This window comes from Triticum urartu, chromosome 5A (genome assembly GCF_056163025.1).
Source record: "Triticum urartu cultivar PI428250 chromosome 5A, HENAU_Tu73, whole genome shotgun sequence".
In the NCBI taxonomy this organism is placed as follows: domain Eukaryota; kingdom Viridiplantae; phylum Streptophyta; class Magnoliopsida; order Poales; family Poaceae; genus Triticum; species Triticum urartu.
In genome coordinates, this window is record NC_141877.1 from 416,448,416 (window position 1) to 416,459,952 (window position 11,537).

The 11,537-nt window shown below is 51.0% G+C and overlaps 2 protein-coding genes across 2 annotated transcripts; one reads left to right on the forward strand and one right to left on the reverse strand.

Annotated features, from left to right (window-relative positions):
- Positions 1 to 260: 260 nt before the first annotated feature.
- Positions 261 to 4,290, forward strand: LOC125509340 (uncharacterized). Its single transcript, XM_048674299.2, has 2 exons — positions 261 to 3,566; positions 3,684 to 4,290. The coding sequence occupies exons 1-2, from the start codon at positions 458 to 460 to the stop codon at positions 4,013 to 4,015; spliced, it is 3,441 nt and encodes a 1,146-aa protein (XP_048530256.1). The 5' UTR covers positions 261 to 457; the 3' UTR covers positions 4,016 to 4,290.
- Positions 4,291 to 4,430: 140 nt separating this feature from the next.
- LOC125509342 (BRCT domain DNA repair protein) lies at positions 4,431 to 8,862 on the reverse strand. Its single transcript, XM_087526233.1, has 10 exons — positions 8,226 to 8,862; positions 8,014 to 8,106; positions 7,768 to 7,869; positions 7,412 to 7,674; positions 6,961 to 7,092; positions 6,737 to 6,853; positions 5,986 to 6,129; positions 5,126 to 5,343; positions 4,900 to 5,053; positions 4,431 to 4,786 (listed from the first exon to the last, which is right to left on the reverse strand). Exons 1-10 carry the CDS (start codon positions 8,425 to 8,427, stop codon positions 4,565 to 4,567), a joined length of 1,647 nt encoding a protein of 548 aa, XP_087382359.1. The 5' UTR covers positions 8,428 to 8,862; the 3' UTR covers positions 4,431 to 4,564.
- Between the last annotated feature and the right edge of the window lie 2,675 nt (positions 8,863 to 11,537).

An 11,537-nucleotide genomic window follows, 5' to 3' on the forward strand; every position in this document is an offset into this window, starting at 1 on the left:
GTGAGATCGGCGGCGAAGGAGACTCGCCCTCGCACGTCACGGACGTCTCGGTCCATCGCGATATGATGGTAGCTAGAACAGCAGTGGAAACCGGAAAGAGATGAGTCTGTAGGCTGCCCGCCTGCCTGCGTGATATGATGGGTGAGGGAGATGGGCGGTAGCACCGGTCAACATTTTAATATTTGATATAATCATTGATAATGTAATGCGTGCATGCATGCCTATGGATCTCCGAATTTCAAACCATCAGACGCAGCACAATGGTTCTGCCTCCCCCCGGCCGCCGCAGCCGATCTCCGCATCCAGCCCGGCCCCACCGGCGATGCCGCCTCCACAATGACAATGCCACATCGTCTCTTCAGAGTATCACCGTCTCTATCCCCACTTCACGTTCCCGCGGCTACCCTGCTCCTCCTCGAACGCCCAAAAGACCAGGAAGCTGCTGCACCTCCCTCGCATGTCGCGCCGCCCCTTCCTCCTGCTCCTCCTCGTCCCTCTGGTTGCCTCCATTGCGCAGCCCCTTCCGTCGAACACCTCCGCCGGCACCGGCTCCACCACGGCCGTTCTGCTCTCCTTCGTGGCCGCGCTTCCCCCGGCCGCCCAGCGCGTCCTCCGTCCGACATGGCTGCGGCGCCACCGGACCGGCGGCAACTCGTCCTCCGCCTTCGCTATCTCCCGGCGCCGCCACCACCGTCACTGCGCGTTTCTTGGCGTCACGTGCTCCGCCGCCGGCGCCGTGACCGCGATCAACCTCTCCAGCACGGGGCTCTCCGGCGCGCTCGCCGCGTCCGCGCCGCGCCTCTGCGCGCTCCCAGCGCTCGCCGCGCTCGACCTCAGCCGGAACAACCTCACGGGTGCCGTTCCCGCCGCGCTCGCCGCGTGCTCCGCCGTCACCACGCTCGTCCTCGCCTTCAACCTCCTCGCGGGCGCCGTCCCCGCGGAGCTCCTCTCCTCGCGCCGTCTCCGGACGATCGACCTCAACACCAACGCGCTCACCGGGGAGATCCCCGCCGCTCCCTCCGGCTCCTCGCTCCTCGTGTACCTCGACCTCAGCGCCAACTCACTCTCCGGCGCCATCCCGCCGGGGCTCGCCGCGCTCCCGGAGCTCACCTACCTGGACCTGAGCAGCAACAACCTGTCCGGCCCAGTGCCGGAGTTCTCAGCTCCGTGCGGGCTGCTCTACCTCAGCCTCTTCTCCAACCAGCTCGCCGGTGAGCTCCCCCGCAGCCTCGCGCACTGCGGCAACCTCACCGTCCTCTATCTGCCCAACAACAACATCAGCGGCGAGGTGCCCGATTTCTTCGCCTCCATGCCAAACTTGCAGAAACTATACCTCGGCAACAACGCGTTCACCGGCGCATTGCCGGCAAGCATCGGCGAGCTTCTGAACCTGGAAGAATTGGTGGTGTCGAGTAACTGGTTCACAGGCTCCGTCCCCCATACAATCGGGCAGTGCCAGTCCTTGACACTGCTCTACTTGAACGGCAACTGCTTCACCGGCTCAGTCCCACAATCCATCGGCAATCTGAGCCTATTGCAGAAGCTCTCCGTCGCGGACAACAGCCTCACCGGGAGAATCCCGCCGGAAATCGGGAGCTGCCGGGGACTGGTGGAGCTTGAGCTCCAGAACAACAGCCTCTCCGGCACGATACCGCCGGAGATCACCGAGCTCAGCCTGCTGCAGAAGCTGTATCTGTTCAACAACATGCTCCACGGCCCGGTTCCTCCGGCACTGTGGCAACTGACCGACATGGTGGAGCTGTACCTCAACAACAACAGCCTAGGTGGCGAGATACATCCAGACATCACTGGCATGAGGAACCTGAGAGAGATCACCTTGTACAGCAACAACTTCACCGGCGAGCTGCCACAAGCCCTGGGGCTCAACACCACGCCGGGGATCCTCCGTGTCGACCTCACCGGCAACCGCTTCCACGGAGCGGTACCTCCCGGCCTGTGCACCGGAGGCCAGCTCGCCATCCTTGACCTTGGGTACAACCGATTCCATGGAAGATTTCCCAGCGAGATTGCCAGATGCCAGTCTCTGTACAGGATCAACCTGAACAACAACAGGATCAGTGGGAGCTTACCTGCAGACCTGGGCACGAACAGAGGGCTGTCGTACATCGACATGAGCGACAACCTTCTTGAAGGCAGGATACCAGGCGCGATCGGCTCATGGAGCAACCTCACCATGATCGACCTCTCGCGCAACGGCTTCTCCGGTCCAATACCCCGCGAGCTGGGCGCTCTGGGCAACCTTGTAACCCTGCGAGTGTCGTCGAACACGTTGAGTGGATCGATACCACATGAACTAGGAAACTGCAAACGGCTTGTCTGCCTAGACCTTGGAAACAACCTTCTGAATGGAAGTTTGCCGGCAGAGATCGCCGCTCTTGGCAGCCTGCAAAGCCTCCTACTCGGCGGCAACAAGCTCACCGGAGCAGTACCGGACTCCTTCGCCGCGACGCAGGCCCTCCTCGAGCTGCAGCTTGGTGACAATCTTCTTGAAGGAGCCATCCCACACAGCTTGGGCAATCTTCAGTACATCTCTAAAACCCTGAACATGAGCAGCAACAGACTGAGCGGCCAGATCCCAAGCAGCCTCGGCAACCTTCAGGACCTGGAAGTGCTGGACCTGTCCAAGAACTCGCTGTCCGGCCCGATCCCGCCGCAGCTGAGCAGCATGATCTCCCTTCTGTCAGTGAACGTGTCGTTCAACGAGCTGTCCGGCGAGCTCCCTGCCGGCTGGGCTAAGCTGGCAGCACGGTCGCCTGAAGGGTTCTCAGGGAACCCTCACCTCTGCATTCAGTCTGACAGTGCACCATGCTCCAAGAAGAACCAGTCTCCGAAAAACAGAGCCAAAAATGCACGGATCATCGTTGCACTGCTGCTTCCAACTCTCGCCATCATGGCCGCCAGCATGTTCCTCCTCCGCCACGTCGCGAAGAGGTCGTCGCGGCGCCGGTCGGCACGGCGCGTCTCGATCCGGAGCATGGACTCGACGGAGGAGCTGCCGGAAGACCTGACCTACGAGGACATCCTCCGGGCCACCGACAACTGGAGCGAGAGGTACGTGATCGGGCGAGGCCGGCACGGCACGGTGTACCGCACGCAGAGCAAGCTCGGGAGGGCGTGGGCGGTGAAGACGGTGGACCTGTCCCACGGCAAGTTCCCGGTGGAGATGAAGATCCTCAACACGGTGAGGCACCGGAACGTCGTCAGGATGGCCGGATACCACATCCGCGGCGGCGCCGGGCTGATCCTCTACGAGTACATGCCGGAGGGGACGCTCTTCGAGCTGCTGCACGGGAGGAAGCCTCAGGTGGCCCTCGACTGGACTGTCCGGCATCAGATCGCCCTTGGTCTGGCCCAGGGCCTCTCGTACCTGCACCAGGACTGCGTGCCCATGATCATCCACAGGGACGTCAAGTCGAGCAACGTGCTGATGGACGCCGACATGGTGCCCAAGCTCGCCGACTTCGGCATGGGGAAGATCGTCGGCGACGAGGACGCCGACGCCACGGTCTCCGTCATCGTTGGCACCCTCGGCTACATCGCTCCAGGTACCATTCATTCCCTTGCCATCATGTCTGTAGCTCTTTATTCTGTAAGATCACAGTGCCTGAAAAATTCAGGATTTATTTAGCACATGTATCAGTATCACCACCATTGATTTTCAGAGCATGGATACTCCACGAGGTTAACCGAGAAGAGCGACGTGTACAGCTACGGGGTGGTGCTGCTCGAGCTCCTGTGCAGGAAGATGGCTGTAGATCCTGCATTTGGAGACGGTGTCGACATCGTGACATGGATGAGATCGAACCTGAAGCAGGCTGATCGTCGCCCCGCCACCATGAGCTGCCTGGATGAGGAGATTGTGTACTGGCCTGAAGATGAGCAGGCCAAGGCACTGGACTTGCTTGATCTAGCCATTTCCTGCACGCAGGCGGCTTGCCAGTCGAGGCCTTCCATGAGAGAGGTGGTGAACACCTTGGTGAGAATGGATATGTAAGGGTTCCCCTGAAGTTTTCAACAGTGTTGTGAGGTCAGCTGCCACAGTACATAGCTGACATACAAAAGGAGTTTGAAAAAATGTACTCCCTCCGTAAAGAAATATAAGAGCGTTTAGATAACTAAAGTCGTGATCTAACGCTCTTATATTTCTTTACACAGGGAGTATGTAGTAGTTACCAGATCTTAGCAGCAATAAGAAGTGAGCTTAGCTCATAAGTTGGGGTAGTGGATGTACAGTCCCACCAACTAGGTTGCTATTTATACTACCAGAGCTTTCATCTTTATACCGTACATGCTAAAATGTATTCAAGATTACTGTTTTTTACTGACGGTCGAAAATTTCTGAAGTCATCCATGTTCACTCCGAAATCTCTTCGAACATGATTGAGGTTTGAAGGATAGAAAGCACAAAATACTACAACATAACCCTTTTCATTCAACCGTGTATTATTCTCTACAATTTTATTCTGCATACCATGGACATGGCACAGTACATCCTGTAAGAAACAAACAAATTTTCCTAAATGGCACCGAGTACGGGTGCGGTTCATGCCCTAATCACAAGCTCATATACATTGCTATTGTTCTCTCTGCTAAGGCGCTTTAGTGCCTCGAAACTTCTCCGGCTTCCCAAAAAATCTATTCTTTTGAATGCTACTACAAAGCCTCGTTCTGCGCATTCAGCGCTTGCGTACAGGGAACGAAGCCGATCGGCATGCCGTGAATCCGTGTGCAGGGCTACATTGATCTCGTCGGTAGACATGTTCTCCTGCACAAAGAGGAGATCTTTTACCACAAACTCCCACACCAAATCTGAACCACAGTTACACCAGAAGTGTGTTGTGGGATACTTCTGGTCTATGACCCCCCAAAATAAAATACCTGGTAGAAATTGTAGATATGATCCAACACTTGTTCGCGTGTGAAGCCACCATTGCTGAAGAATGTCCTTGAAGAAGGTCCAAGCTCGCCAAAACGATCGAGAGGGAAGAGTATGGTAAAGAAATGGTTCTTAAAAATCACCTCACTTCTCTCACTGAAACAACAAAACGGAGCTATTAGGGAAAAAGGTTACAGAGTTTTGGTTGATTCAAGAAGTTATTATTACCTTTCTCTTAGCGGGCGAGACAAATTATCAGCTGAGTGGTCTCGATCCTTTCCATCCCCATCTGCACCAAAATAGGTAGTGCTTTGCTGCTCATCGGCATCTTCAGACCATGAAGAATCCATATAAATACTTGCAGATGAAACCGGCTCAGATATTGTCCAGCAGATTGAATCCAGAAGTGTGACAGGTGTGAGCGGATGGATTGGTACTTCACATGACTGGCTTAAAACCATAATGTGACATTCATCAAAATGTTTCATATAGAAGACCCAAATATGAATAAAAAGGTAGATAATTCAACACATAGCTTTGGCAGAACTGGGAGTGCGGAGTAACATTAACTAGAAAATAACACATGCTGCATAGGATCATGGCATCAGCAAATTCTTTATTTCCAACTATTTTTCTAAAACATATTCTCAAGCAAGCATTTATTTTTCTTAACAGGTAAGGGTGTACCAACATCCCCTAATTGTCACACTAGTCGGAATTCACAAGAAATTGGGTAACTGTGACTGCCAGATGCGTAGGAGATGAGCTTTTCTATATTTTAACAACGATAATACTACACAGATGGATAAAAACCACGGACCATGATGCGTGCTCTCCTCTAATTGGCTCCCCCCTGTTTTCACTAGTGGGCCCACCTCGCTTAATCAAATCTCAGCCAATCAATCCTAACAACCCCGTAACCACCCTGTAACCCCCCCCCCCCCCCCCCCCCCCCGGCGTTGACTCTAGCATTACTCTTCTAACAACCAGTCTGATGCTGGAAGAAAACATAACAAATAATTTTCTGGCTCTTTATATTTTAACAATGAAAAGGAAGATCATATTGAAATAGGTGAAACATTCCTTACCTGCATACGGCGAACACGGCGGTCTCGAATATCCTTTTTCGCTGCCTCGACAAATTTTTGCCTCTCCTGACAAGTCTCATTTATATCCCCTCGGGTTGGCAGTTCGCTGGAGTTAAGAGAAGGAACACTCCCAAGTTTCGTATTCTAAAAGAACAGAAGATCCAACGTAACCAATGAAGAGTCCAAATATAGAAAATAAATCCTTGTTTTTAAGAAAACAAACCTATTACAAATAAAAAATTAAGGAATAAGAGAAAATAAACTGTTCTATCCCCCCCCCCCCTCTGATTTTTAACTGCAGGGATCCCCAGCTTCCAGTTAGCTCATGCCACCTCAGCCTGTAGATTGCAATCCGTATAAGACAGCCCGTAGATGTACCAAAGGTCGGCTGTTTGTTATTGATTCCGCACTGTACTCCATTATTTGGAGACGCGGGGGGGGGGGGGGGGGGGGGGGGGGACATCATAAAGACAACAAAACTTACTCCAAAGTTGTTCTCTTTTATAAAGACAGGTAGGAGTTGCAGATGTAAAATGCATGCAGATACCAATTTGTCTTTTCTTGTTTCGTTTCAACACCAAAAAAAAGAAGACGCGGTGAAACACCTAAAAAGGTTGATGTGAAAAATCCTAACCCTACCTTTCTAGAAACCAAAACTAAAGACCTCTTTCCCCAATTTGTTGAAAGGAAAACTTTGGATAACAAAAGACTAGATTCAGGTTTGTCCACAAGAGTACATGGCATAAAATACCTCTTGAGATGTGTGGAAATTTTCTAGAACCACTGCCACATGTCTAGCTAGGTCTGAAGACAAATGGACCAGGCGCTGCAAGTTCTTTTCCTTCACTGTTTTCAAGATCCAAAACGGCTGAAACATTCAAGCAGAAAGTGTTAAATAGTACACAATGGTCCTAAAGTAAGTTAGGAGTGTGGGAACACAAGAGGATATTATTGCAGTAATTCAGTAATACTTACAGTTACAATGTTATCTGAGTGGCCAACATATCTCTTGACAGAAGCATCCTCACACACAACATATGTGGCATGGCAACCAATAAACCAGTGGTCCAATAATTTTGCATCTTCACTCGTAGCAGCATCCGATATCTGCAGATAAAATGCATTTTATTTAAAAATCATTCGTGCAATTTAGCAAGGGATGTCGCGTGAAGATGATTCCAATGAAAGAGTGGAAATTTAGTGATGCTTGTAGACTAAAAAAATTAGAGAACAGCCACTGCATCATTTGGCTGAATGCTCTTCAAACAAAGTGTTAACTGTTAACTGTTAAGTAATTCTCTTGCCCATTTGGCTGATTACACTCTATCAACAGGAGCAACCAGAAAATAGTAATTTCCTTTCTGAAACATGTGGGTGGTAGAGTGTCAGCCATTATGGAATGAAGCAACAATTGACATGGACATACCTTCTTCTTCATCTCACCAGATATCCCAGGGTCAATGTAGATTGTGTCATTCGTAAAAATGAACACATCATGTTCAGGTTCTTCTCTATGAGCCTGAAGCTGGTGCTTACGTGTTGTGTCTGAGCATGCTTTGTCTTGAAAAATCATTGGTGGAAGGCATGACTTCTCGTTAACAGGAAGTCCAACAAGCCGGTTGGATTCCCCAAGCGGCAGGCCATTCTCCCCAATATTCTTGATACTGTACAAGGATTCGTCCAGCCTCACTGTAGCAGAAACACCATAAATCAGAACCAGATGATGCACTGGTAACCGGGCAGGAACAGAACAGGAAGAAGTATTGATGGAGCCTGTCTTACTGTTCCTTCGAACACAGTCGACAAACCAGCCCAGCGTGACAACAAAAAGGCCATTCCTGGGACCATGCTTGAGAGCGTGCTCAAACTTGCGGCCGGCGAAGCTGTGCTGCGTGTTAAGGAAGCACAAGCATGGCAGCCTGAATATTTTTTTCTTTGATAAACTGGTAACCTGAATTTTGAGAAACAAGCATAACAGTGGATGATGTTGAAAAGAAAAGAAAAGAAAAACAGACAATGGCAAGGATATCTGCACCACGAGGTGAGTGCATTTGGGGTGCAAGCTGCCGCTGTACTCGCCTCCCAGCCTCTCAGCGGCCTCCTTCACCTGACTCCTGGCCTCTGCAGAAGAGATACAAACACAAAAATTCCCCAAACCACATCAAAACCCCTGAAATCGAGAAGCAAATAATTCGCCTATGAAGCCATCCCAGGCCAAATTCGAGAAGCAAACAATTCACCTTTAGACAGCCCCGTGACGCAGACGACCAGGCCGGCGAAGGGCCCGTCGGGCGGGCGCCGGGCGGCAGGGGCAGCGGCCGCGGCGGAGCGGGAGGCCGAGACGGAGGAGGAGGCGGCGGAGGCCGAGGAGGGCTGCATCCCGGGGAGGAGCAGCCTGGAGCAGCCCCTGCTGGCGATCACCTCCACGCCGCAACGCGCCATCGCGGCTGCTGCTGCTCCGGCGGCAGGGGCATGGCCCGGCGGGGCGGGCCGCGGGTGGGAAAAGGGCGCGGCGGATTCGGTGAGGATTGGAGAAAGCGAACCTACGGGGAGAGAGAGCGGCCTCGAGGCGGGCGCCGGGGGAGGTGGTTGGATTGGATCCGGTGGTGTGGTGGCGCTTTCGAGGGAGGGCAGGGAGTTAATGCTGATGGCGATGACTCCTCCTCCTCGACCTCGCTGCTCCTTGGTTCGTCGCCGCTCGCGTGGGATTGGAGGGGGGCCTCCCCGGCGATGAGGGGCGGCCGGGCGGGCTGGTCGGAGGGCAGGCGATCCGGGCGGGGACGAGACGACGACGAAGTGACCGTTGGGGGAAGGGTTCGAGTCCCCCTTCTTTCTGTCTTTTTTAATGGAAAAGTTCAGTGGCAACTGTGGCAGAGACGACCCGGTGGACAGCCTGTCTGCATCATGTATTCATGCTGTGATTGTGAACAATGCTGTGCCCTGATGGTGTCAGCGTCCATGCGCTTGGACTTTTGGGTGGGTATGTCACCTTGTTGATTGCGCTTATTGAATTCAAGGAGGCTGACAGTGTTCATGTAGATTTGGCAGGGTTTTTTTTTTGAATAAGGCAAAAGAGTTGTCCTTTTCACTGACTGGGAAGAAGAAAGAGTTGTCCGGTTAATTAGCGGGAAACCGAGCTAAAACCGTCACAACCTGCTGATCACGTACACAAACAATACACTACACTCACACCGCTGCGAAGAGAGCGTTGTTGGCGCGGTGCATTGGCGTCAACGCCATCTCGTCTCCTCGACAAGCGACTCCGACTTCACCGCAATCAGCCACCGACAAAGCTCACGCCGCAAAGCCCGAGAGGAGCCACATGAAGAGAGAAAAATCACCATAAAGAACTACGCGGGGTTGGCTCCGCGAAGAATCATGAAGCTAGTCTGCCCGCCGCATGTCATCTTGCCGCACGATCCTCACCGCAGCAACCATCCCACGATGAATCGGTGAACACACCGAAGTGTCGACTACCACAACCCACCAACCACGGCCCCCTCCAGTCGGGACTAGCTCCAAAGGGATGTCCTCAAGAGGAAACCATGGCAGAAGTGCGGGCATCACCCGGTCAGAGACAACTCGGACATGTGGTTTCCATCGGAGCAACAAGGGCAACATGACTAGAACTGCATTGATGACAACTCCATCAAGGTAATGGTGCCTGCAAGCACCGCTGTCATCGGCACAGACCACATCCTAGCCCAGCTTTGTATCACGAAACGGAGAAGAAGTCGTTTGTTTTTAGCCATCGTTGGATCATATTGAATGGAGTGCCTCTCTCCCCACGCGGGTGGGAAGAGAGCGCGGTGGTTTTGTGAGGATCAGAGAAAGCGAACCAACGGGGAGAGGAAGGGCCTCGAGGCAGGTGCTGGGGGAGATGGTTGGATTGGATCCGATGGTGTGGTGGCGCTTTCGAGGGAGGGCAGGGGGACAAGGAGTTAATGCTGATGGCGACGAAGGAAATATGCCCTAGAGGCAATAATAAAGTTGTTATTTATATTTCCTTATATCATGATAAATGTTTATTATTCATGCTAGAATTGTATTAACCGAAAACTTAGTACATGTGTGAATACATAGACAAATAGAGTGTCACTAGTATGCCTCTACTTGACTAGCTTGTTAATCAAAGATGGTTAAGTTTCCTAACCATAGACATGAGTTGTTATTTGATGAACGGGAGCACATCATTGGAGAATGATGTGATTGACTTGACCCATCCATTAGCTTAGCACTATGATCGTTTAGTTTATTGCTATTGCTTTCTCCATAACTTATACATGTTCCTATGACTATGAGATTATGCAACTCCCAAATACCGGAGGAACACTTAGTGTGCTATCAAACGTCACAACATAACTGGGTGACTATAAAGATGCTCTAAAGGTGTCTCCGATGGTGTTTGTTGAGTTGGCATAGATCAAGATTAGGATTTGTCACTCCGTGTATCGGAGAGGTATCTCTGGGCCCTCTCGGTAATGCACATCACTATACGCCTTGCAAGCAATGTGACTAATGAGTTAGTTGCGGGATGATGCATTACGGAACGGGTAAAGAGACTTGCTGGTAACGAGATTGAACTAGGTATTGAGATACCTGAAGGAAATATAATAAAGTTATTGTTTATTTCCTTATATCATGATAAATGTTTATTATTCATGCTAGAATTGTATTAACCGGAAACATGATACATGTGTGAATAGATAGACAAACAGAATGTCACTAGTATGCCTCTACTTGACTAGCTCGTTGATCAAAGATGGTTATGTTTCCTGACCATAGACAAAGAGTTGTCATTTGATTAACGGGGTCACATCATTAGGAGAATGATGTGACTGACTTGACCCATTCCGTTAGCTTAGAACTTGATTGTTTACTTTGTTGCTATTGCTTTCTTCATGAATTATACATGTTCCTATGACTATGAGATTATGCTACTCCCGTTTACCGGAGGAACACTTTGTGTGCTACCAAACGTCACAACGTAAATGGGTGATTATAAAGGTGCTCTACAGGTGTCTCCAAAGGTACTTGTTGGGTTGGTGATACGTCTCCGTCGTATCTATAATTTTTGATTGTTCCATGCCAATATTATTCAATTTTCATATACTTTTTGGCAACTTTTTATATTATTTTTAGGACTAACATATTGATCCAGTGCCCAGTGCTAGTTCCTGTCTGTTGCATGTTTTGGTTTCGCAGAATATCCATATCAAACGGAGTCCAAACAGGATAAAAAACGGTCGGAGCTTATTTTTGGAAAATATGGAAAATTCGAAAGAAAAATCAACGCGAACCAGTGCCCGAGGTGGTCACGAGGCAGGGGGGCGCGCCCCCTACCCTCGTGAACCCACCGTAAGGCGGTTGACACTCTTCTTTGCCGCAAGAAAGCTAATATTCGGAAAAAAATCACGGTGAAGGTTTCAGGCCAATCGGAGTTACGGATCTCCATATATATATGAAACGGTGAAACAAAGCCAGACGAGAACGCAGAACCAGAGAGAAACAGAGAGACAGATCCAATCTCGGAGGGGCTCTCGCCCCTCCCA

Excerpts from the sequence above, each read along its gene's own strand:
- LOC125509340 (XM_048674299.2), top strand. The coding sequence starts at position 458 with ATGTCGCGCCGCCCCTTCCTCCTGCTCCTCCTCGTCCCTCTGGTTGCC. Across the intron at positions 3,567-3,683 it reads CCTCGGCTACATCGCTCCAG|AGCATGGATACTCCACGAGG; the intron begins GTACCATTCATT and ends ATTGATTTTCAG.
- LOC125509342 (XM_087526233.1), bottom strand. The coding sequence starts at position 8,427 with ATGGCGCGTTGCGGCGTGGAGGTGATCGCCAGCAGGGGCTGCTCCAGG. Across the intron at positions 7,093-7,411 it reads CTGGTGAGATGAAGAAGAAG|ATATCGGATGCTGCTACGAG; the intron begins GTATGTCCATGT and ends TTTTATCTGCAG. Across the intron at positions 4,787-4,899 it reads ATATCTACAATTTCTACCAG|GAGAACATGTCTACCGACGA; the intron begins GTATTTTATTTT and ends CTCTTTGTGCAG.